At 43.3% G+C, this 25882-nt stretch overlaps 1 protein-coding gene across 1 annotated transcript in view; it reads right to left on the bottom strand.

Annotated features, from left to right (window-relative positions):
• Nucleotides 1–25882, bottom strand: part of FSTL4 (follistatin like 4) — a 1082354-nt gene that overhangs the window by 397974 nt on the left and 658498 nt on the right. Inside the window, exon 5 of the mRNA XM_075601182.1 lies at nucleotides 25625–25815. Coding sequence (XP_075457297.1) covers nucleotides 25625–25815 — 191 coding nt within the window. The remainder of the gene's footprint in view (nucleotides 1–25624; nucleotides 25816–25882) is intronic.

Raw genomic sequence — 25882 nt, 5'->3', positions numbered from 1 at the left:
TACTAGTATTTCCCCTGTTTGGTTAGAATTGTGTGTGAATTGTTTTGTATAATTTGTTATGTCATTTAAGATGATGATGGTTACATGGGTATATGTTGGGACCCTGCCTTCATTTTTTATTGTGGATTATTTGGTGAACTTAGATTGTGTATGATCGGGTTAGTTAGAAATAGAATTTTTTTTTGCTATGGATTTGTTTTTGCATAAGAATATTCAATATGGGTTTTGGTTTGGATTTTGTTGAAATGTATTTCGGATGCCATAAATTGTGTGTTGGTAATTTATTATTGTCTACTTGCTTTGCTTATATTTAATGTTTACTTTCAATTGTGTATTTGTTTTGGACAATTGATTGCTATTGTGTACATGATGGAAATATTATTTGCATCATGTACACATTGTTCAATTGTATGTTGTATTGCAATTTACTGGTTTGGATAGGTGCTTGCTGTATTCTCTTATGAGATGTGTTTTAATTTTCATTTGGCTTTGTTATAATTTGGCAGTGATGTGGTCAATTTGATATCAGATGTTTTAAATTGGTACATTGATATCCTTTACCATTTCTTTGTAGATTGCTTAATCATACATATATTTTAATTATATAATATATATTATATATATATATTGTGAATGATTAAGCCACTGTGCAAATGAATGGGTGAAGGGTGGGTATTATCCGATAAGGTGATTAACGGGTTAATTGATATCAGACTGTCATTGCAATGTATTGACTATGAATTTGGTTGGCAACGGAGGACACCGAATTTGCTGTCGAGGGGGATTCATATTGATGAGGTTAGTAGAATTTTATTTATTTTATTATGATAGTTAATGTGTTTAATAATGGGCAAATAATGTATTATCCATGTCTGGATAATAGTTATTTTGCACATTATTGTACTGTATTTGTTTGGAGGGGTGGGGATTGATGTATTTAATGTATAGGACATGTTTATTATTTTTACATAGAGGGTTGTTTCCTCAGGTCTTCGGGGGACCTATGGAGATCAACTGAGGTCTCCTCGGACTTCTCACGGGTAAACGGCTGCCGGGTCTACGGGGGACACCTGCGGGGAAGAACTGGTGGCCCCACATCTGTGGGGGCACTGCGGACCCGTAGGGACCACCCGAGGGCCCCCAGACCCCCGTGGAACCACCCAAGGCCCCTCAGACACCTGTGGGTCTGACCCGGGGCCCCCCAGACATCTGCTGGCCTACTGTGGAGACGCAATTGTGGCCCAAGGTGACCCACGGAGACCACCTGGTGGACCATGGCGCCTGGCTGGGACCATCTGCAGGCCTCCAGACCCTGTTTGAAACATGGTGCTGGGCTACTGTAGGTCTGTGAGGTTACCCGTCAGGCCCACCGGGGACTCCCGTGGGCCTGGGGTATTAACCCTGTATGTAAAATAATAAATCATGTATTTATGGGGGGGACAGGGGGTGGGTTATTAATATAATAAATATAATGATGTTTACTGTGGGGCTGTGTATTGTTTTTATTGTGGGTACTGTGGGTGGGGGAAGGGGGTATTGGCCCCAAGGGTATGTGGGTAGGCCTCCCGGCTGGGTATTGGGTAAGGGTGGTTAGGCCTCACGGGTTGGGTAGTGGGGGAGGGTATTTAGGCCTCCCGAGTGGTGGGTGAGGGTGGGTTAACCCCTTAATGACTGTAGCGGTTAATAACCGCTATGGTGATTAAAGGGTTAGGGGACATAATATTGGCTGTTTTCATTCTTGTTTATGTTTTGTAGCATCGGAGGGGGCATGGACGGTGATGAAGAGGACGATGGCCTTCATCGTGCCAGCCGGACATGTGTGAGTGCTATATGTATTAATTGTATTTATTGTTCTTTATGTATTTTAAATGGGCAAATTCACTATTATCCAGATGTGTATGTTTTAGGGGGGGGGGTATTTCTTTATTAATATTTGTGTTTCTAAATTAATTTGGGGGGGCACAGAATTGGTACTGCAGGCCCATGCGGACACCTGCGGGTACCACCCGAGGGCAACCGTCTGCCTATAGTAAAATTGCTGTGCATACATATATATATATAGACCATACGATACCGGTTGCAACACGACATCAAGGGACAGCACGCAGGTAAGTAAATCATGAATTTTCTATATTTGATAGAAGACACAAAAACAGACATTTCGGTCCCACAGTGGGACCTTTCTCAAGCACCACCTTGAGAAAGGTCCCACTGGGGGACCGAAACGTCGTTTTTGTGTCTTCTATCAAATATAGAAAATTCATGATTTACTTACCTGCGTGCTGTCCCTTGATGTCGTGTTGCAACCGGTATCGTATGGTCTGTTATTGCTTTATGGGATAAGCACCAAAACTTATTTACTTGCATATGGTGTGCCGGCTGGGCATTGGATTCTATATATATATATATATATATATATATATATATATATATATATATATATATATATATATAAACCATAATACTGAGTTAAGTTATGGTGAGTAAAAAAAGTGACAAAAACCCTCCACAGGAAAGCAAATATGCAAATATAACTGTATGCTCATCTGCATGTCTTAGGCAGGTCTGCAACCCCGCCTTTCCCCATTATCACCCAGCATACAGCACTTCCACTGCAGCAAGGGATTCTTGGAAATGACATGCAAATGAGCACACAGTGTCACTTTTTGCCTCAATAACCATTTTTAACATGGTTCCCTATAGGAAAGGCGTGAAATGCGTTGAGGGGGAGACTGTGGTGTAGCTGTGTGTTCGTGAGGTCCAATAAAGTTTTTGTTCTAACCCGGAAGTGCCCTGGCGTTTGTTACATGCTGTAGCGCCGGATTCCTTTCTTCCTATGCCAATTCTTCAGAAGGCTGCACGCCCAGACATTGAAGATCAGAGGAGAGCAGGACCAAGTTTATGAGCCTACATAGGTAAGGGTTTTCCTTCCCGGCTTTGACTTTACTTTGGCCCATGCATACTCTCCAGCTCCACTCTATGTGACACACACTGACACCTAGTGTTCTTCTACCAAGCTGCCTGAGCACAGGACAGATTTCTTTCACTGCGAGACAGGTGAGAGGCAGGAAGGCCAGTCAGCAGGAGGTTACAGTAGTCGAGACGGGAGAGAATGAGGGTTTGTGTCAGAGTTTTTGCAGTCGAGCAACAGAGAAAAGTGTGTATCTTGGTAATATTGCGAAGGAAAAAATTACAGTTTTTTGCTACCTTTTGAACGTGAGATAGAATATGAGAGAGGAGTCAAGTGCCACTAGGCAGCGTGCTTGGGCTACTGGGTGAATGAAAGTACTTCCAAAAATCATGTGGGAGGAGGAAATAGGAGGAAATAGGGCCAGGTTTGGGAGGAAGTATGAGGAGCTCTGGTTTTGCCATGTTAAGTTTAAGTCGGCAGATTGCCATCCAGGATGATGTCCACCGTAATTTTTTCATGCAGTGCATTGCTTGCACTTTCCCTCTTGGGACATCTCTCAGCTGATTCGAATTGGAGCAGTTGAACGCTAGCTACAGGTTGCCGTGAGTATATCTCAAAATGTATACATTCATCTTGCTGATTCTGCTGCATGTTACAAGCTGTTTTCCAGTCTAGTACCAGGGTAGTGACATTTATATTAGCTCAAGTGTTGGGTCTGGCTGTTCCCTTACTGAGGACATTTTGGTCATCCAATTACACTGCTACTCCCTTCAATTCAAATCTGACTGGTTTTACAAGTAACATTTCAACTTCAAGAAAGCCTGAATCTACTGTTGATACTGTACCTTGTTCTTTAACAAATTTATGAATGAGAATCTTTGTTTAATCAAGGATCATTTGGATTACTAAATGTTTTTATTGATATTTTTTGCTCACTCTAATGAGCACAGATATGTGAGCTTTGCTCTAGTTTTTTTTCCTAGGATCTCCTGTTTAAGACCAGAAACTGCCTTTTGTATATCTTTTTGGACAGTCTTTGTGTTTTTCTGTAGGAGGAATTCCAGATCGGATTTGGTAATCCTGGTCTCCTCTGTCTCCAGGTCTGATTCCAAGGAATGCCCTGAGTGCCTATTTGGATACCTGCCATCTTCCGACTCCGTGTGTGTCCTATTGTTTTTAATGAAAGATTTTGCAACCTTCTGTGGAGTTGTATTTTTGGAGTTCTTTTGGGGCATACTTCAATGGTTAATCCTCTGTAAACTGTATTTTGTTCTTTTTCTGTGAGTTTGCCTTCACGTTTGTATGTCTTTTGTGCTTAAGGAGACAGACTCTAGCTGAGCTCAGCCTTCAAGCAGCCATTCACTTGCAAGCTGCGCATGTGCCCCCTTGTCTTGTACTTTAATTTACAAATTGATTTTTGTGTTCATCACCTTTTTATAATGTTTTTTTATAATATGTGACATCCTAATGTTGGTTTTGCCAGAGTTATTAATAAATAAAGCAGACAGTGAGAATTAAACACCTATTGCAAAGGTATTAAAATCAGTGATTAAAGTGTGATGCAACTTGCAGGTACAGAGAACCACTATTTATTTTTAATTTGAAAAAGGTAATTTAAAAAAGGTATTAATACTTTTTTCTCAAAGTTATAGTTCAGCTCCCTTGCATCATGCATAGAGTAAAAGTTTAAAGCAAAATCAGCTTTGCTTTAGTTTGTTAAATCTTAAATCTAACAAATGTACCATTTCTTGTGATCAGACACACTAACCACTACTACTAAAAGTACTATTTTAGGGTACTTCAAACCCTATTGGAAGTCATGTAGAGTTCTTCATTTCAACATCAGGTTTTTTTTTTACATATTGTGGGGCTTATGCAGAGAGGTAAGTTAAGTTCAATTTCGCCAGGTTTGTGGCAAAAATGTCCGCATTTAAACAGTTAGTGGCGAGAACTTGGCGGGCCAATTCAAATTCGCCAGACGTGTGGCGAGAAGCGTGATTTCGCCAATGCAAAAACATGCACGATTCCAGTAGCTCCGATGCGCATGTACGTGCCAATCGGAGCTACTAAATGGCGCGTTCGGGTGAAATTTTGCCCGCCAACAAAAGTTGGCTGTATTGTGGCCAAATACCGCGCGCCTCAGATTAACAATTTCATGCACACCGCTCTACCGGAGTACCCTGCATAGGACAAAATTAAATGCCAATCCTGTGGCGAATTTAAGCCTTTCTGGTACGTACCTCTCTGCATAAGCCCCTGTGTGTTTACTTCGAATAGCTATCATCGGGATCAATATTGATTTCTATGGTATTAACTATATTAGATAATCAAGTATTGCCAAAGTGAATTTTAACTAATGTACAGAAACGTTAGTTCTACAATTAACATTACTAACCGGATATTTTTGGCTATACTTATCCTTTGTTCTTGGTTTATGGTTTAAAAAAGAAAATCTTCAACAATCAGACATAAGAATTCCTCAAGAAGGAGAAGAGGATGGAAGCAGATAGAAAAAAAAGAGACAGCATTAGCACAAATAACTGAGAAGCCATCACCGTAATCTCAATTGCTGTGTACATTTTAGTCCTATTAGTTATTAAGTTTTGCTCTAGAGTGAAGGTGAAAACCATCCCTGGGTACATATTACACGTAAGTGAAAGAGAAGGTACAGATAATATCCAAGAAGTGAGCAATGGAAATTGAGTATGGCGCTCAAAGAGAGTGTAAAAAAGGAAATAGCCTGAAAATCTACACAAATGTCCAAAGTATTGCAGACAAAATCCCACAGTTATGTAGGGGCAACTGATAGTAAAGCTATTGGTACGGTTGAGAGATTAAATTTGAAAAAAAAAAAGGAAATAAGAATAAAATATGGAGGGAAATAAATAATAGTATTCAATAAATAAATAAAATATATATGAATACAATAATAAATAATACAATTCATGAAATCCCCAAAGATGTTCGTTCCACAGAAAAATCCACTAATAAATAAGGTTAATTGAATAAGTAAAATTAGGTGTCAGTCCAGGGTGTCGTTGCTGCCTCCCAATAGGAACTCCTCCACTTCCAAGTTTAGCATAAAAGGTCTGTAGGGAAGCGCAAACAGAACAAACTCACATGGTGCAGACTGTACACAAATGTATTGATGAAATAAACATATAAAAATGCACTCATAAGAGCACATGAGTTAAAGGATTATCTGTAAGCATTTGCTTTGCAGGAGCTCTGTCTATGTGGTCTTTTTGAAATCATCCAAACGCGTTTCCCAATTTCTGCCTCACCAGTTGATGTTGAACTATATGATGCAGTGTTAGTTCTTATAGCAGTGGCAGGGCTCCACCCCCTTTCTATTATTGTAGGAAGTTGCAAGTATATGTACAATTGTCAAATGAAGAACACTGTTGTATAGATGGATATAATTAATGTTACACCACAATGTTGACATTTATAAAGGAGGCAATAAATTAGGAAATAATCTGTAATTTACCACAAGCCGATCCAACGCAAGTAAGGTGACATGGACAGAGCTGCTAAAAAACAAATACTTTCAGAAGTTTCTAACTCATGTACTCATGTGAGTCCATTTGTATAGGTTTATTTCTTCAATAGATTTGTGTACAGTTTTCCCCATGTGATCTTGCTCTGTTTGTGCTTCCCCTACAGACCTTTTACAGATACTAATATCCAGCCTCATTGTTCCTAGTGAAAATACAACATATATTGTTATAACACAGACAATTTAAATTCCACAGAATTCAATATATATATATCCCCTCAAACCTTCCTCCAAATAACATATGGAGAGACACCTGTGCTCAAAAAGGAGTACACTTTAGATGTATGGGAGATATGCTAATGAGATATGCAAAATGTATTTAAATGACTCATACCTCACACTTGCTAAAAGGATTTGGACACAGTAGGGTTAAGTATTTGGGATAAGGACTGTTAATATCCATTGTTCTGTGTAAGGAAGCAGGGCTCTCACAGCCCCTCCTTACCTCTACCTGGGACTGCCTCTGCTCCCCGTTCCTCCTCCCAGCGGTATCCCCTCCGCAGGCAGGCTCCATGTCAGCTGACGCTGACACATGCGGCCGCGATGTTGGCCAGGACGCGCACGGGGCGGTCTTACACTGCACGCGCTCCCGGCTATAATTTATTCACTGCACTGGCAGCTCCATCACATCCCCAGCACTCGCTCCAGCCATACTCACGCCCCCCTGCTTCACAGCTGATGCCACTTCAGGAACACAGTGCGAACCTATCAGCTTACGCCCCACGGCACACCTCTGCTCCACCTACCTCTCTGATTGGCTCTCCCACCTTTATTACTCCAGTCCTTCCCTGGAATCATTAATAATAAATTGGAATAAGCATAGCTTCTGCTTACCTGGTGTGGATCTCCACTTGCTTGTTTTTGTGCTTCTCAGGTTTTGACCCTGCTTGGCTTTGACTCCTCTCCTGGCTCTCGACCCCGGCTTCCTCATCACTACGCTGCTTCTCTTGTCCCTCAATCTCGGCTTGACCTTCGACCACCCGGACCGCTCTCTTCCTCGACCCTCGGCTTCGGCACCTACCACGAGCCTTCTATCTCCGGATCCGGCAGGTACCTCTGATACCCTTACTAAGTCTCCTGGCCTGTCTGCGGACACGCTTCCTCTGCTGCGGGTGCACTCCGGACACGCTTCCTCTGCTGCGGGTGCATGTTACTATACGTCCCACCTCAGTAAAGGAACGGGTCTGGTCTGCGGGCAGCACTCCCGTGACATTATGCAGAGCCCAATCGACACACATCAGCCCACTTTAGACCAAATCCTTTTGGCCCTGATCCTGCTGAATCAACCCATGTCTAGTCAAATAACTGAATTAGCCCGACAAATAACCATTCTCTCTGTCCGGGAACCACCACCGAATGCTCCTCCTCCGTCCCAGCCGGAACCTGCGGGTGCTGCCACTCCGGAGCCCAAGATTCCCGCGCCAAAGCCCTACGATAGAGATGCCCAGGCCTGCCATGGTTTCCTCAACCAGTGCGAGATCCAGTTTGAGATGGCGCCCCTTCAGTTCTCCTCGGGTCGTAAGAAGGTAGCTTATGACTGGTAATGCTTTGGCGTGGGCTTCCCCTATCTGGGAGTTACGCCCTGAAATAACCCAAGATTACTCCCGCTTCAGACAAGAGTTCCAACAGGTGTTCGACATGCCCGCACGCCAGGACACGGCTTCCTCCTCTCTTCTTCATTTATCACAGGGACGCCGGTCTGTTGCCAGATGTTCCCTGGAATTTCGGGCCCTAGCACAGAGACACATTGGAACCATGAAGCACTCACTGCCGTCTTCTGGCAGGGCTTGACGGACTCCGTAAAGGATGAACTTGCCACTCAAGCCAGGCCAGGAGTGTTTGAGGAATTAATTTCTCAAGCCACTCGGGTAGATCAACGCCTTCAGGAACGACGCTTGCTTTGTACCTTTTGTCACCCCCTTTCCTAGGACTCCTTCAGTTTCTTGACCACTCCCATCCTTGTTACCAGTGCTGGAACCACCCGAACCTATGCAACTTGGGGTCCAACAGACTCGTTCCCCAATACAGAAACACCGCAGGAACCAAGGGCTCTGTTTCTACTGCGGATCCCCGGAACACCTAATTAGGAATTGCCCCCTCTGTCCGGGAAACGAACACACCCAGTGAGTAGAAAGGGGCTCTCCCCGGGTGCTATCTCTCATCGCCTCCTTCCCAAAGAAGGGCTTCCCAAGAAGCTTATGATTCCAGTCTCACTTTCAGGGCCTACTTTCCGTATTTCCACTTTGCCTTCATTGACTCCGGAGCAGGAGGGAACTTTGTGGATCAGGAGTTCTCTGAACTTAACAACATTCCACTCACCAGAAAGAAAGACCCTAGACCCTGCATTGACTACCGGGGCCTCAATCGGATCACGGTCAAGAATCGGTACCCTCTTCCCCTCATCTCTGAACTTTTCAAAAGACTTCAGGGAGCCAAGCTTGTCACGAAACTGGACCTTCGAGGGGCATACAATCTGATCCGTAGTCGATATTGTGACGAATGGAAGATCGCTTTCAATATGCGCAGCGGTCATTATGAGTACCTTGTGATGCCTTTCGGCCTCTGTAACGCCCCGGCTGTGTTTCAAGATTTTATAAATGAAATTTTTCGAGACGTACTTAACTCTTTCGTGATTGTATACCTGGATGACATCCTCCTATTTTCGAAGAACCTTCAAGATCACATCAAACACAACAGGCTCATTCTCTCCTGCCTCCGTGCCAATCATTTATACGCCAAAATGGAAAAATGTCTCTTTCATCAAACTTCCACATCCTTCTTAGGATACATCATCTCGGATAAAGGATTCTCCATGGACCCCGAGAAAATTAAAGCCGTCCTCGATTGGCCGCAACCGAATTCTCTTAAGTCCATTCAATGCTTCTTAGGTTTCTCCAACTACTATCAGAGGTGTATTCAAGGTTTTTCGACGATTATTGCTTCCATTACAGCTCTCACTAAAAAAGGGTCCGATCCCTCAGCCTGGTCTCCTGAGGCAGTCTCGGCCTTCGAGAGCTTAAAGAAAGCATTGGTCGTGGCTCCCATTCTTCGCCATCCTGATACCAGTCTACCTTTCGTCTTAGAGGTTGATGCCTCAGATTCTGGAGCAGGGGCGGTGTTAGGAATCTGATTTCATAGCGCCGTCCGCGCAACACACAGACTATGCTTATGGAGACTCAGGGTGCGCAGCGCAACCTCCACTTACCTGCCTCCACGGGCCGTCAGCTCCTCCGTCGCCGCAGGGCCCCTCCCCTCGGCGGCCCCAGCACTCCTCCTCCTTCTCAGTGGTAGGTGTGGGTGCTCCGTCCCGCACGCACACGTGTGTCCTCCTCCAATGCTGGTCGCGTGCACACACAGCTTACAGAGCGCACACCCAGCATTCACTCTTCTACTTCCACTCCTGTTATGAGGCTCCGCCCCAGTACACCGCACGGGTGTAATCAGAGTGCCAACAGTGCCCACCTGGGTTGTATCAGCCACACCTATCCAGAGAGGCTCCCTGCAGTCCTCCTGAACCACCTCCATCCCTGATTGGTCAGCCCAGCCTTATCTAGCATTTCTGAGCCGTCACTCATCGCTCTACATAGTCTCTGTATGGAAGTGTTTGGTGTACTCTCGGTTACTACATGTTTTGACACGGCTCGTACGACTACCCCCTTTGGCTCTCGACTTCGGCTCTCCTTGGACTACGTATTCTCTGGCATCCCATGTTCATGGCTTGGACTTCAACCTTCCTCATCTCTCCGCTCCCTGACCTCGGCAAGGCAATCACTATTCTACTCCTATACCCGGTACCGGCAAGTATTGTCTACGTTACATATATCTGGCCTGGCAACGCTTAACACCACACTCCAGACTCGCTCCCTTTGCTGCGGGTGCGTGTACCCCTACTTCCCCCTTCGGCACAGGGGACGGGTCTGGTCTGCGGGCAGCACCGGCGTAACAGGCGGTACTCTCGCAGAGATCTTCTCCTCAAGATAATTTACACCCCTGTGGGTTTTTCTCGAAAAAAATTTCTTCGGCAGAGAAGAATTATGACGTGGGCAACAAAGAGTTACTTGTCATCAAGATGGCTCTTCAGGAGTGGAGGCACCTGCTGTAGGGGCGTAGAGAGCCAATTTTGATACTTACCGACTACAAAAATCTTTTATATATTGAGTCTGCATGTTGTCTGGGGTCCCGCCAAGCCCGCTGGGCACTATTCTTCTCTATGTAAATACACCCTTTCTTATATCCCTGGCACAAAAAAATGTGAAAGCCGATGCTCTTTCCAGACAGTTTTCTCCGGAGGTGAAGTCTGAAGAATTCCCTTAGACCATTCTACCCAGAAGACTTATTATTTCAGCTGCCTCGTTCGACAGTCTGGACAAGATCATCGAGGCTCAGAAACACATTCCGAGTGGTCTAGATGTACCTGAGGGAAGGCTCTATGCTACTTCCAGTTTTCACCCCAAGATCTTGGAATGGGGCCATTCCTCCCGTTCTGCAGGACATACTGGCTTCAAGAGGACATTCAGAAGTTTACCAGCGCTTGCCCCATTTGTGCACAAAGTAAAGCCCTTTGACAAAAAGCCTCTGGTTTGCTCATGCCTTTACCTGTTCCTGAACGCCCCTGGTCTCACATCTCGATGGACTTTATTGTGGAACTACCCAGATCCAAGGGCATGAATACCATCTTGGTGGTAGTATACTGTATAAACCCGGGGATAAAGTCTGGCTCTTAGCAAGAAACATCCATCTTAAGACTCCTACTCCCAAATTAGCTCCTAAGTTCCTGGGCCCTTCACCATATTGGAGCAAATCAACCCTGTGGCTTTCTGCCACCAGCTTCCTCCAGCCACAAGCATACCTAATGTTTTCCATACCTCCTTGTTAAAGCATTTTGTGCGAAGTACTCTTTTTCCGGGTAAGCTCCGTAGACCAAATCCTGTATCGGTCCAAGGACACGAAGAGTACGAAATCCAATCCATAGTTGACTCCCGCCTCTCCAGGGGGAAAGTTCAGTTTCTCGTACATTGGAAGGGCTACGGTCCTGAAGAGCACACCTGGCTTCCCCATGGACACAACCACGCTCCAGTTCTTTTGGATCGTGGAAGTTTCTCGCTGAAACCTTGGAAGGATCGTCCTGGGGCCGATCCTCAAAGGGGGTGGAGGGGTACTGTAAGGAAACAGGGCTCTCACAGCCCCTCCTTACCTCTGCCTGAGACTGCCTCTGCTCCCCCTTCCTCCTCCCAGTGGTATCCCCTCCGCAGGCAGGCTCCATGTCAGCCGACGCTAACACACGCGGCTGCCATGTTTACAGAGACACGTGCGGGATGGTCTTACACCGCGCGCGCTCCCGGCTATAATTTATTCACTGCACTGGCAGCTCGGTCACACCCCCAGCACTCGCTTCAGCCGTACTCACACCCCCTGCTTCACAGCTGATGCCGCTTCAGGATCACAGTGCTCACCTATCAGTTTACGCTCCACGGCACACCTCTGCTCCACCTACCTCTCTGATTTGCTCTCCCACCTTTATTACTCAGGTCCTTCCCTGAAATCATTGCTCTGCATAGCTCCTGCTTACCTGGTGTGGATCTCCACTTGCTTGTTTTTGTGCTTCTCAGGTTTTGACCTGGCTTGGCTTCGACTCCTCTCCCGGCTCTCGACCCCGGCTTCCCCATCACTACGCTGCTTCTCTCGTCCCTCGATCTCGGCTTGACCTTCGACCACCGAACCTCTCTCTTCCTCGACCCTCGGCTTCGGCACCTACTATGAGCCTTCTATCTTCGGATCCGGCAGGTACCTCTGATACCCTTACTAAGTCTCGTGGGATGTCTACGCAAATTAGCACACTCCGTACACGCTTCCTCTGCTGCGGGTGCGTGTTACTATACGTCCCACCTCAGTGAAGGGATGGGTCTGGTCTGCGGGCAGCCCTACCGTGACATTCTGATTCAGCCCTCTCTTATGTTTTATGTGCCTGGATGATAAAAATGCAACATGCAGAAGAAATATAGCAAATCCCTTAACAACGATGACATCAGATGTTATTCCTGGTTACCAGCGGCATAATTATACAATGGAGGAGGATAGAGGATCGGATCGACCGGATGCCCCCATGTGAAGAATTCAATACAGTATAACGCCGAGCTGCGTGATGACGTCGGCGGACCGGAATAACCAGATGGATGACATGAAGTACGGAAGAGGCATTCCAGATGTCGGGCTACGGTAAACTGGATGACACGCATGTGGAGGAGTCGGATTACGGCAAGTCGGATGGCACACGACGTATAAAGATGTCGGGCTACGGCAAGCGGGATGACATGCAGTGTGCGGAGAAGCCGGATGCTATCCAGATGCTGTGCTACAGCCAGCTGGATGACGCGCAGCATGAGGAGGAGCCAGATGCGTCCCCGACAGCAGGGAAATGATGACCGGACGAATGGGATGTTTAAGTATGAAACACAAACTGATGGCAGAATACGTGGTTACGCCGGATGACGAGGGTTGGACACGTGATGTGGTGGCCGGATAGCGACATACATGAACTCTATCTTGGATGATTAATAGAGTGCATTATGGGAAGGTGGGGGTTATTTAATGGACTGCACAAGACTTTGTCATTATGCCACTAGATTTCACTTGATAAAGACCCACGGTTCGAAACGTCGTGTAAGGCTAAATAAATTAGTATAGTTCTAAAATCCGTATATGCCTTATGTTCCTTCAGTTACTATTACTTCTTTCAGAATAAACACATTTGGGAATTGCATCATATCTGCATCAACTTTGAACAAAATTATATAATATGGCTTACTTTATATTCCTTTTAATTATTCATTTTTGTATGCATATTATATAAAGCACAAAACATTTCATATATAGTATGCTTCGTAACATGGCAATGATAATTATGATATTTTACCTATTCAGGCCAAAGTGTTCTAAACAGTGGTAAGCTATATATCGTCTGGAAGGGATTTAAGGCTTAGCACCACTTGGTAAACATGGCATTTAGGTTCATATTTAGTGGTGCTATTATATAGTACACCTTGCTGCACCTTAAGACACTGTATGCCCCATTCACCTTTGCCAACATTTAAAGGCTTGTTTCAGGAAGATTTGTGATTAAACTGTAGGAGATTTATTAAGCTTCCATCTCTTTGCTTTGGGATTAAACTTTTACAGTGCCAGAATTCTGGCACTATTCTGTTATTGGTATGAAGGCATGATTTCATACCCGCCAACTTAAAAGATTATTTCAGGGAGACTTGTGATTAAAATTTGGGAGATTTATAAAACTTCAATTGATTTGTTTTGGAATTAAACTTTTACAAGGCTAAAAGTCTGACAGCACCCAAGTAATACTGGACTGCCAGAATCATCACCATGTAATAGCGATCATAGGGTCATAACCACCCCCTCAATGATATGAATGGAAGTGGAGGGATCTCCACTTCCGTTCACCACTTCGATTAGAGCATGATATACTTGGAACATCACAAGGGCCTCTAGCCCAGCACCCATGCCGTAACAGGTACGTCACTGTCAGTTCTGAACCCATGACCTTAGAAATCCATGGAAGTACACTACCGACACGCTTTATCACTCTGCGGCCAGATCCGCAAGCCGGGAGATTTCCCGGCTTGCTAGTGGCCACCCCTCGGCGTGCCGCGCGTCATAGACGCGCGGTCACGCGTCTTCGGGAGCGTGCGCCCCCTGCACGCGCGTCCAGGGGCTCCCCGAGGGAGCCCTGGTGTCCCGCGATCGCGGGACAGCGGCAGGGGGTTCCGGGGGACCCGGCGGACCCGGCAGCGGTAGGGAGAGCGCCCCGATCGGAGGGCGCTCTTCCGCTGCTTCGGCGCACGCCCGTCACTCTCGGGCACGCGCCAGGCTACTGCTGCGGCCAAGAACGGGCAAATGCTCGAATAAACTTGGCCGCAGCAGTACTGTAGTTCCAGTAGCTCGATAGCTCTCCTTTTCTTGTATACTTCTCAGCTCTGCCTGTCCAGTCTGCTGCCGCATCTGTGAACAATGATCTTTTTGGACATACCACTTGGCAACCTTTAAAAGCTTTAAAAGCCTGCTGTTTCCTGTTACTTTTACGAGTTTAATTTGGTTTGTCCATCTTGTCCAAGCCTTGATGTTATTCTGTTCCTTACATCAGCTTGTCTGACTACACTCTTGTTGCATCCTGTCCTTACCAGCCTGCTCTGACCAGTGCTCCTACTGATGCGCAGCTCAGATCTGCTGGCATCAGCCACTAGAATTCTCTCAATATCTAGGAGGTCACATTCTCCAGTGCGTACCAGTCACAAGGGCAGTGAAGGAATTATTTCCAGGGAGAGACTAGATAAATGCAACATTTTCACATAAGATTAGGGGGCCTCCCTCATAAATATGAAGAGCTGGTCAGTATGCATAATTTTTACATACTCATGTTACTTGATTGCATTTCACAGCATTTTATCTCAACACCAAAATCAATAACTCATTTGACAGCTTTAAAAATGCTTCCAATTGTATAATCTGTAACATGTTATTGCATCTTTTTATAAGATGTAAAAAATATTGCTGTCACAGATTGATGTGAAACTCGGAGTATAAAAACATTCTCTGATTTGAAAGGAGTTAAAAGATGTGGAAAGATAACAGCCGCTGTAGCTTCAAGAAATGGAAAATATGTCACTATAATCTTGAGACTCTTTGCCTACTTTAAATTCCTGTTGTGTCTTGTCAAATTTCATGAATTTAAAGAAATATGCCTATAAAAAGGATATATCACCTACTGTATATAGCAAAAATGTTCAATACTAGTGAGATCAACCAATGTGACACATTTCTCAGTGCCTTGTTTTGTATTGAAAATGAATCAGCTTATTTTTAAAGAACCTATATAAAGTTCATAAATACACAAAATATTAAATGAATGTAAAAATCATAAAAAAAATGAATTTTTAAGGTTTATAGCCATGCATCATTGTTGCAAAAAAAGATATAAGACCATATGGGGCATGACTTTGTTCAAATATACTATATTAAGGCCAGATTCAGGAAATAATGAGTTTCCCAGAAGTTGATTACTGTATGTAGCTTGAAAGAAACCATGCCACATTTATCAGGGAATATGAATGTGAAGTTAATGGGATAACAAAGTAAGATTTCGGGCTTTGAAGATAAAGAAAAAACAAAGTACAGGTACAATTTAGAAGCGTTTTACATAGTGCGATTTTCATTTTTCTCATATTTAATTCCACGACTTCTGAGCGTGCCAAACCGTGCAGTTTGGTAATGACAACGTCAGAGCTACGAGAATAGTGCCCATAGTGTAACTTTAGCAATAAGTCAATAAATACCCAAAAATTCAAAATTTTTGATTAATATATAATCATTCTAAACCAGTCTAAGACAGTGTATGCTAGGTTTAGATAGAATTTCACAAAACAGTGCATAAAATAGCATCTTGCAGAATATTGCCAATCAAAGTATGCCACATTACTGTGAAACAGGAAGTATAGAAACAATCTGACCTGCTGCATTTTCTTCTGTGTTGGGGTTATGCTGGTATGACCTATTTCTACAGGTGTGGAACTGTCTTAGTAGAACAATAGACTTGTAACAGGGACTTATCACTGTTGGAGAGAAACTGCCTCTAAATCCAGCAGTGTGCTGGTTAATTGCACAGGCAAATCAACCAGACTTCACCTGGCTGATTAGGACTGTTAGAAAAAGCCTGGTCTGAGTAACAGGAAGGAGATACCTTAGCTCACAAGGGAGCTGACAGAAGGAAAAGGAGGGCTGTGTCCTGAGAGAAAGACACAAGGAGACCAGACCTCTATGCCTGGACCCTCGAGCAGACACCTACCTGGACACCACTGACCTGATGGGCCACCTGTGTTAAGGTTCCGCTGAGACTTTGGGGTGATAAAAATGGGTAAGGGGCTTTCCCCCCCCTCCCCCGGTCTTGCAGTCTCCATTGCATACCTCTGCACACATCTCTTACAAATGGTGAAAGAAGTGAGATGAGAGGTGGTCCTTGAAGTTCAAAGGAGCCCAGAGACTGCCTGTGAAAATTGTGCTTTTGTCTGCATAAGTTTCTCCAATGTCTGAGCAACAAAACATGTGCAGAAGTGACCAGAATTAAAGTGCTACACTTTCAGGCAGGAAAACTACACTGCACTGGAGAAAGCCACAATGCCAATGTTTGACTGGGAGGACTGCAACAGATGGTGACCTACACAAGGGACTGATGCTGTGACTAGAGTCTACCCCACCACTTGTCAAAAAAAACATGGGATTTTAAAAAGGCCGCCCAGCTGAAGTCAAATACAGACTCTGCAAGAATGGGGAAGAAAGTGTTCCTGGTGTAAAGAGCCCAGCCACATGGAGCAGTGTCCCTTCAGGCCTTATTCGTATTATGAGGATGATCCCTACGTGGCCACAGAAAAGGGCAACAGCAGAGGAATATTTTTTTCAACGAGCTAAGGAACTGCAGCAGCAAGCAATGCGCTGTGGTCACACAAGTGCACATCCAGTATCGCTGATGAGAAAGAATGTGTGCAAAGTACTGCTGATGTTTCAAAACATACCAAAGTAAAGAAGGAGAAAAAGTCTGCAGAGACGCCTGTGAGAGCTACACACTTGGCAAACAAAGTCTGCCCACCTGTAGGACTACTAGATGAGGTTCTAGCGAATACAGTGAAAACAGCTACAATAGCACCTCCTGAGGTCAGGAAGAAAAATACACCATATACCACCAAAATGGAGGACAAGATTCAGCATTCCTGTAATGAACGCTACCCCACGGAAGAGTGGCCCTTCCGGTCCTCTGTGAATAATGATGAAGATATCTCTTATGGGGAACCTGAAACAAGACACACCCACAAAACACCCCTAGGATGGTGGAGGTGCCTAAACTCGGTACGCACCGAACAAACAGGTCTCTATGACCCCGAAAATTCCTGCCAGCTATTGCAATTGAAAGAAAAGCATGGTGGATGCTGTGAAACTGCTGAAGTTTCAAACCTAAAAGGAGAACCCAGTACCCCTGATGGAACAGAGTCATCCAAAGCAAAAAGGTGAAACAAGAAAAAGTAAAGTGGTTCTCCAATAACCATGGAAGGATCAGACACGTCTGCAAATCTCATAGAGAAAAGGGGTTCCGAGATGCCCTGCAGCCTAGAGGAAATGGAGAATTCATCCCGTGGATGACCGAATATCCAGAGGGCTCAATGCAGAAGTCATGTACCCCAAAGAAGTGTCTGTCTGGTGCTGACTTTGAGAAACCCTCAAACTATATCAGGGAAGTGGAGCTGAAACCAACGAATGACAATCTATTGATCAGCCCTGAAAATGCCTTGCAAAATGCCAGGCATGACTGTGATCTGCTCTGTGAACAATTGAAACTGGAGAGGGAAGATAACGCTGAGCAACAGGAATAAAAAATATAAAACAGAACACCCAAACGCTAACCTTAACTTTTAAATCTAGAAAATAGTGAAATGAAATAAATTAAATGAATACTGTTACCAACAATTGGCAAAAGGGGATCTCTCTAGGCAATGAGAGATGTCCTGAGAATCCGTTCTGCTTCAACCCCAAGAGGGACCATCCCAGACCCTTAATACAAGATAAAAAACGGAAAGCAGGGGGAGCAAGGGGTTAAAACAATCATGAATGAATAACCAAATGGAGGAAAGGCCTCCTAGGGGAGAGGGGGGAATTGTGAGTATATAAATCCGGCGTCTATAATACTTACACAGCCAAGTGTAAGTACAGATACTTCAAGTGGTATCTGTGGGAGTTCCCACCTGTCCACACTGATCAGCACAACAGGAATCAGATGTCGGTCACACGACGAGTTCTGACAGAGAATTTCCTCCGTTTGCCAGCAAACGTCCCAGTTTCTTCCAAATGTGACGGTGAAAGGTAAGTGAGGCAATTGTATCAGTATTTAAATCAATAGTCAGCGCGAGCAGTTGCACGCAGTGTCTCCATCTCCTAGCCTTCCGGACGCGGTGACAGGGTTATCTGCTGCAGGACGCTCAACCTTTCTACGGTAGTAGACCTGGGACTTTTGATGTGAGTGCTGTGGCAGGACGGCCTCGCGGTGGGGTCAGTAAGACGCTAGACACGATGGGAAACTTTAACACTACTGGTTTATTAGCCACAACCAAAATAAGTACGGTGCACTGTCCCTTTAAGAAACTACTTTCTTGAAATTAAAGCCTATTCCCGTTAGGGAAACTAACTCACTTCTTGAGCCCTTACTAACAGGACAGCCAGCTAATCTGGTTATGCCCAAAACATTTGCTCCACAAAGTATAAACAATAAGTATAATAATAAAGTCTTATCTGTGATGCAGCTCCAACAGCAAACAGGAACACAGTTCCGGGGAGCAGGCTGTGTCCAGCTCGCAGCAATCTTTATCTTTATCCTGGGGTAGGGTCCCAGCTGGTCCCAGCAGCATAGCTCCTCGCAAGACTGGGAGACCAGATCAACAGCTACTGTACGGCTTCCTAGCCGGGAGAATTCTCTCCACCCTCACGTGGAAAAACAAGCTCACCTTGTGTGAGCAACTTCCTGCTTTTTAAAGCACTTGTTTCACTGATGAGTTCAGCCCCTGTTTAATCAGTCTTCAGCTGTGCTTTCTCTGTCTGAGGAGATTAACACTCTGTGAATTGGCTGCAGCATCTCTACATTCACTGTTCCAGCCTACTGAGTCAGTGACTCTGTCACAGTGCTTTGTGAGTTGTTGCTACACTCCAATAAATGTATTGATTTAAATACTGATACAATTGCCTCACTTACCTTTCACCGTCACACTTGGGAGAAACCGGGACGTTTGCTGGCAAACGGAGGAAATTCTCTGTCAGAACTCGTCGTGTGAGCGGCATCTGATTCCTGTTGTGCTGATCGGTGTGGACAGGTGGGAACTCCCACAGATATCACTTGAAGTATCTGTACTTACACTTGGCCGTGTAAGTATTATAGACGCCGGATTATATACTCACAATTCCCCCCTCTCCCCTAGGAGGCCTTTCCTCCATTTGGTTATTCATTCATGATTGTTTTAACCCCTTGCTGAGCTACAGAAGACTGTTCTCGCAATGTACTCTGAAACCGGGACCGAATTGGAAAATTTATGGACAGATCTATATATTGCAAACGCTACTCTTACCGCCATGGAGAAAAGCAGAGCAATCTGAATGATTGCTAATCTGAAACAGAAGTATGAGGAGGCACTGAGAAAGATTAGTGTCTCTCAGCTAGAGGTTCGCAATTGCCATAGAGAGGTGGAAGTCTCTCAGAATGAGATTCACACTCTGCGCACAGAACTGAATGCCTCACACCAGGAGGTCAACAGTGTCCGGACAGAAGTGGACATATCACAGAATGAGTTTCATACTCTCCATGTAGCACTGGATGCCTCACACCAGCGGTCTCCAAACTCAGTCATTAAGGGCCACCAACAGGCCAGCTTTTCAGGATATCCTTGCTTCCGCACTGGTGGCTCAATTGAAGACTGAGCTACTGATTGAGCCACCTGTGCTAAAGCAGGGATATTCATACAACCTGGTCTGTTGGTGGCCCTTGAGGACTGAGTTTGGAGACCTTGCTGCCGAAAGTTCCCCAGCATCAAAAAAGATAATGTTTTTCAATATTTGGCAATATTGTCCAAGCAGTGCAATTTTTTGGATCCAAAACCAGTTTTGTAAGGTTGGCAAACTCCTGAAAAACAACACTTTAGCACATCTCTCATAAAAATGCTACCAAGAACCAATATCCTATTTACAAACCCTAAACCTATTATCAAATGTAACTCAAAAGACAGCACCCTAAACCTTGGTGAAATGAGCTTTAACCTTACTCCAACACTCAAACCCTAACCTAATACGTTTACTGTACCCTATAGCTATACTGAAACAAGATCATACTCCAGCACAAAACCCTAACCCTATTACGAGATTTGTGCATTTGTACCAGTTTGCATTGCAAATGTTAGTGTGGATTTATTTAGAAGTTTATAAGACGTAAGAAGTTGGCATAAAAATAAATGATCAAAGAGAGATTGTGAATAGACTTGGTTTGCATTTGTGTCACATTAGCAAATGGTTGCAGCAATTTATGAACTTTGTGCAACTCTGCATTTCCAAACTTCTACATCCTTTTTAGTGCATACAAACTCCTTTGGGGAGAGAAATAACATCTATAGCAGCAACTGACATTACATATGTGTTCCCCTTATGTTTTTGTAATGAATTGCCTGAGTTTAATTTACAAAAATGTTCATCCCTAGTTATTTATATTTGTTAGAAGCTGAGATATTGGTCACAATCTTTTTCCCCACACAATATAAATCAAAACTTGTCTTTGTGGCTTATGATTCTTGCGTGCTCAGTCTGTAATTGGTGTGCAAAGTTTTACCAAGAACATTTAATACAAGACAGAATTCAATTATATTGGTTGGACATAGATTTCCAATAGAATTAAAAACATTCAGATACACAGTACTTGAAAATTGAACTACATGAATACCATGTCTGACTCATAATGCTTATTTCAGATTTTAGAAACCATTTAGTACCCACTGTTTATCTTTCATTACCTCTGCTATATAAGTCAAACATCTACAATACGTTCATATATTTTGCTACTGTGAGGCCTTCCATGGGGACTATGCAGTGTACAGGATCTCATACAGAATTTAACAATTACATTACTACAGTACTATTGTGTCTGATTCACTGGCATTCTTTCAGAAACCACACAATATGAATATAGTAGCCCAATTTGAAAAAAAGTTTTTGAATAGGGCAATCTATCCACACTCGCATAACATCCAGCCTGTGCAATACAATCCTATAGTGTTATTTTCTATTAGCGTCATTGAAGTTTCAGAAAGAGAGACATTATACAAATAATCAAATGTAGCAAAAGGATAACATTTTGAAATCTTGAATGTCTATGGAGCCTATTCTAGTAGCTTTGATTTTATCATTGCAACATCGAACGTGTTGGCATGTTACTAGCTCAAGGTATGACATTTGTGAAAAAACGGTATTCAGTAAGGCAAATCACATTTTATATACCATTTGTTTAAAAAATGACATACCACACTAGTTTGTATTTGCTTTACAAGCGAAATGCCCGTAACGTGCGATTTACCTCCATCAATCTGGAAGAGCTGCGTAGAGAGAGCAGAGAGAAGATGCATCTCCCTGCACAGCTCTTACAGGTGATCGTGCTGTATTTATTTTAATTTGAATAACACAGGATTGAAGAATGGGGTCTCTAGAGCTGAATCTCATTCATTTCAGGTCCGGCCCCCCCTTCCTTCCTGAGGTAAAAGCCTCCATATCATGTGCCGGAATCTTCTGCAAGTTTTAATGTCACGCATCACGGACCACGTGACTGGGCCATTTAAACTTACAGTAGATATCGGCACCCCATAAAAGTAATGCGGTTATTAAATACTGTATGTTCTTTAAATGAAAATAAAAGTAGAGTTTCATTACTTTAGTGGCAAACCACTAAGGTAATGAAGGAGAGTTGGTTCAGGCGGTTCACAGCTTGCCGTAGGGGTACAATCAAAGGTATCCAAACGCAATCAGAAAAAAAGTTGTTTATTCAGTGCAAATCAAAAACAATCTGCCACAGAGTAACTCTGACGTGTTTCGTCCACCAATAGGACTTTGTCAAAGAGTGACTGGCCTAGCCAACAGTGAAACCTATATGTGATCCTCAGACTCTGATTGGGCATGCTAAATGAGTATGCAAAGTCAAGTACACCTGCTGAATAATGCACTGATTCCCTCTGTAAAGGTATACCAGTACTTTGCCCAATACAGGTAATCACACACAGGGATCACTGGAGACTATATACAAACTAGTGCAAAACACATGTTAAAAACTAAACAAACAAGACATGAAGTGATTAAAAACAAATATAAGTATGTTGACCTATCATGTAAATAATCAACAACTTATATACAAAACCAGTAACAAAAGTGGCAAAAAGGCAAAAAAAAAAAAATGCACTGAATAAACAACCTTTTTTCTGATTGCTTTTGGATACCTTTGATTGTACACCTACGGCAAGCTGTGAACCGCCTGAAGCAACTCTCCTTCACTTACCTGATTACTCGGCTGGAGCACGCTGCGCACCGGATCAGCGTTCCTATTTGCAGTGTTTGAGGACTGAACTGGACGAGTCAAGATTGTGAGTACTACTACTCTTTGTGGGGTTGCGTGGCTGTGATGAGACGCCAGGATGTGTGAGGGTAGTGGCGGAGATTAGCTGTGGTGAGCCGTTTCATAGTTCCGTGCAGGGAACACGGCTTTACTGTTTGCGTTTCTCCTTACCACATTATGGCCCCGTCCTGATGGTCAGTCTCGGGTACACGGTCCCACTCCCTGGTTTATGTTTCTAGGATTCAGGACACTGATCAGTAGCGCTTTTCATTTCTTTATTATTGTGGACATTGTGGATATTATTTGTACTATTTGGAGCATCAGTCTTTGGAGTGTATTCTCTGCTTGTTCCGCTAAGGTAATGAAAAGGTTAATGCATGTTGTAATTTTCAAAGCGTCAGGGGAGTTCGTCTCGAAGTCATAGAATAGAAAAACATATCATAGTGCAAAAATGTTTAAACAGTGAAAAAAGTGAAAATTCATCCACAATGACTACTCACATTTTAAGTAATCAAATTAGACAGTCATCCAACTTAAGGGGTGGATGCGCCCTATGTGTAAACAGCAGCCACCAATCACAACCACAATCGTCATGATTTTATTAGTGTATAACTTGATACATAAGTCAGATAGTTTTTTAGCTTTTTTTATATAATTTTACATATTTATATTACCATTTTTATATTTCATATGATGCCATATATATATTTCCCTGTACTATTCTTGTGTTTTATTTTATCCTGTATAAATGATAACAAGGCATATGAAGTATATGACACTGCACCAACCCACTCTGTTAATACATATGACACTACCTCAATTGAATATATATGATACCATTGAATTTATGTGATACCACTTTAATTGTACAATGAGGTCTTAATTAGAGGGAGGGCATTAGGGTATATAACAGTTTAGCAAGCAACTATTAGTCACTCCTGAGGAAGTCGCCAGAGAGAGCGACAAAATGCGTAGAGTGTTCCAGTCCAACAGCCACGAGAAGGGGGACACGAGAACTCCACTGTAACCATCTGATACGGAAGTCCCCGGCGCACCGGAAGTGACGCAGCGGGAGCCTGGGAGGCTCTCGGCGTGCCGGAAGTGAAGGGACGAAAGCTCCGGTGTGGATTCAAGTGTTTCCAGAGAGAGCAGAGGTGACCGAGTACCCAGAGGAATCGCGAGCCCCAGGGATATCCGTCAACCGCTACCTATGAGTGCCCACATCGACCGTATGAAGTGTAAGCCTTGAATCATGTTTTGATAATATAATTGTTTTACCTCTACACTATATGGTCTCTCTTTTTTCTCCTTTGGAGGTTGTGATTGGTGGCTACTGTTTACACATAGGGCGCATCCACCCCTTAAGTTGGATGACTGTCTAATTTGATTACTTAAAATGTGAGTAGTCATTTTGGATGAATTTTCACTTTTTTCACTGTTTAAACATTTTTGCACTATGATATGTTTTTCTATTCTATGACTTTGAGACGAACTCCCCTGACGCTTTGAAAATTATCCACGAGAAGACAAGTGAAACAGTCTTTTTTCAAGGGTTGTAGTTTATTTTGAGGGTTTTTTCACCCTATATATGCACTTTAAATAGGCACGTGCACTATCACTGTTTTTTTGCATTTTCACTGATTGTATTAATCACAATATCACTGTCACAATAGAGGTCGTTATTATTATATTGTAGGTTTGTTTTGAGCGCTATTGTTATTGTTTTCCTAACGCATGTTGTAACCCTGCTTGGAGGCCTAAACACCCACACTGGGGCAAGTAAAACCTTCAGCCACTCCCTCTACCAGCAAAAAATCGGGTACTGTTGTTTAACCTTTTCATTACCTTAGTGGTTAGCCACTAAGGTAATGAAGCTCGGCTTTTATTTTTATTACATAGGATTAAAGAAAGGGGTCTCCGGATCTGAAATGAATGTGAATCACCTCCGGAGACCTATGGCTTAAATCCTGTGTAGTTAAAATAAATTATACCCTGTCTGATGCAAATTGCAATTCCTATCTCGCCACACTTTAGGTGGCGCAAAAAATGAAGAACGTTCTTACAATGCATCTGACCTCAGACGCGCTATTAGAGAGGGTTGGGGTTCCTTACAATGCATCTGATCTCAGACGCGCTATTAGAGAGGGTTGGGGTTTCTTACAATGCATCTGATCTCAGACGCGCTATTAGAGAGGGTTGGGGTTTCTTACAATGCATCTCATCTCAGACATGGGATTAGAGAGGGTTGGGTTCCACAGGATTTCACAATATAATTATAGTGTTCCTTGACCAAGGTTAGGTTGAAAACCACTGCTGTACTATATGTAGGTCCTTATTCTTCTGTTACACAACTTTCTAAATATTAATGTTTTATAGGAAATGTATGAAATGGCATGGAATATAAATCTTGTTATGGACTTCCATGCTATGTTAATATAAGCAGCCTAGAATAATAGCAGTTAAAAACAAACAATTGTCATAGACTTTACAATGGACAGTTTTTTTTCCATTTGATTACAGCATCCTTAAAACTCTAGCTTCAATAGTATTACAAGGAATTGGGAAACAACAACAAAATTAAATGGAAAGCTTTGTAGCAACACTCATACAATATAAAAATTATTTGTGGAAAAACACGTACTGCTTTGCATAATTTCAGTTCCAAACATATTGACAAAGTATATTTTTAGTATGTACTGAGACTTTGAGACAGATTTGTTAATATCCACGGTTTTGTTTGTATAGACAGTATTTCAACATGTTTTAGATACAATGTTTTCACTCCCACAATATACCAGGAAGTAGGGTTTATAATTCAAGGTATATTGTTTCCTTTTTTTCTCCTTACATTAGGCAGGCAGTTGAAAACTGCTTTTCTCACAAGAATTCCACTGTGTTATATTCAATTTACACTTTGAATGAAAAATGCAATTCACTTCATAATTCAATTTTCAACCAGCAATATGCCCACCTGAGCCAGTTCAGAGCTGTCTAGATGACCATCCTTGTTTATATCCATAAAGTTAAACATATCTTCTACCAGCGCACGTTTCTGAGATAGTCTATCTTCCAGAGGGTTACTTTCCCGTTTCTTTCTATTAGCCTGAAGATCCAGTAGGATGCTCTTAAGACGGTTATAGTCAGCCATGGTGCAGGTGTCACCTGAAACAGATAAATGTATATGGTCAATAAGGCTTTATAAATGTACAGTATAATGACAGGAATGCTA

This window comes from Ascaphus truei, chromosome 5 (genome assembly GCF_040206685.1).
Source record: "Ascaphus truei isolate aAscTru1 chromosome 5, aAscTru1.hap1, whole genome shotgun sequence".
Classification (NCBI taxonomy): Eukaryota; Metazoa; Chordata; class Amphibia; order Anura; family Ascaphidae; genus Ascaphus; species Ascaphus truei.
The sequence above is the reverse complement of the archived record's forward strand: the minus strand, read 5'-3'. Positions and strand labels throughout refer to the sequence as shown.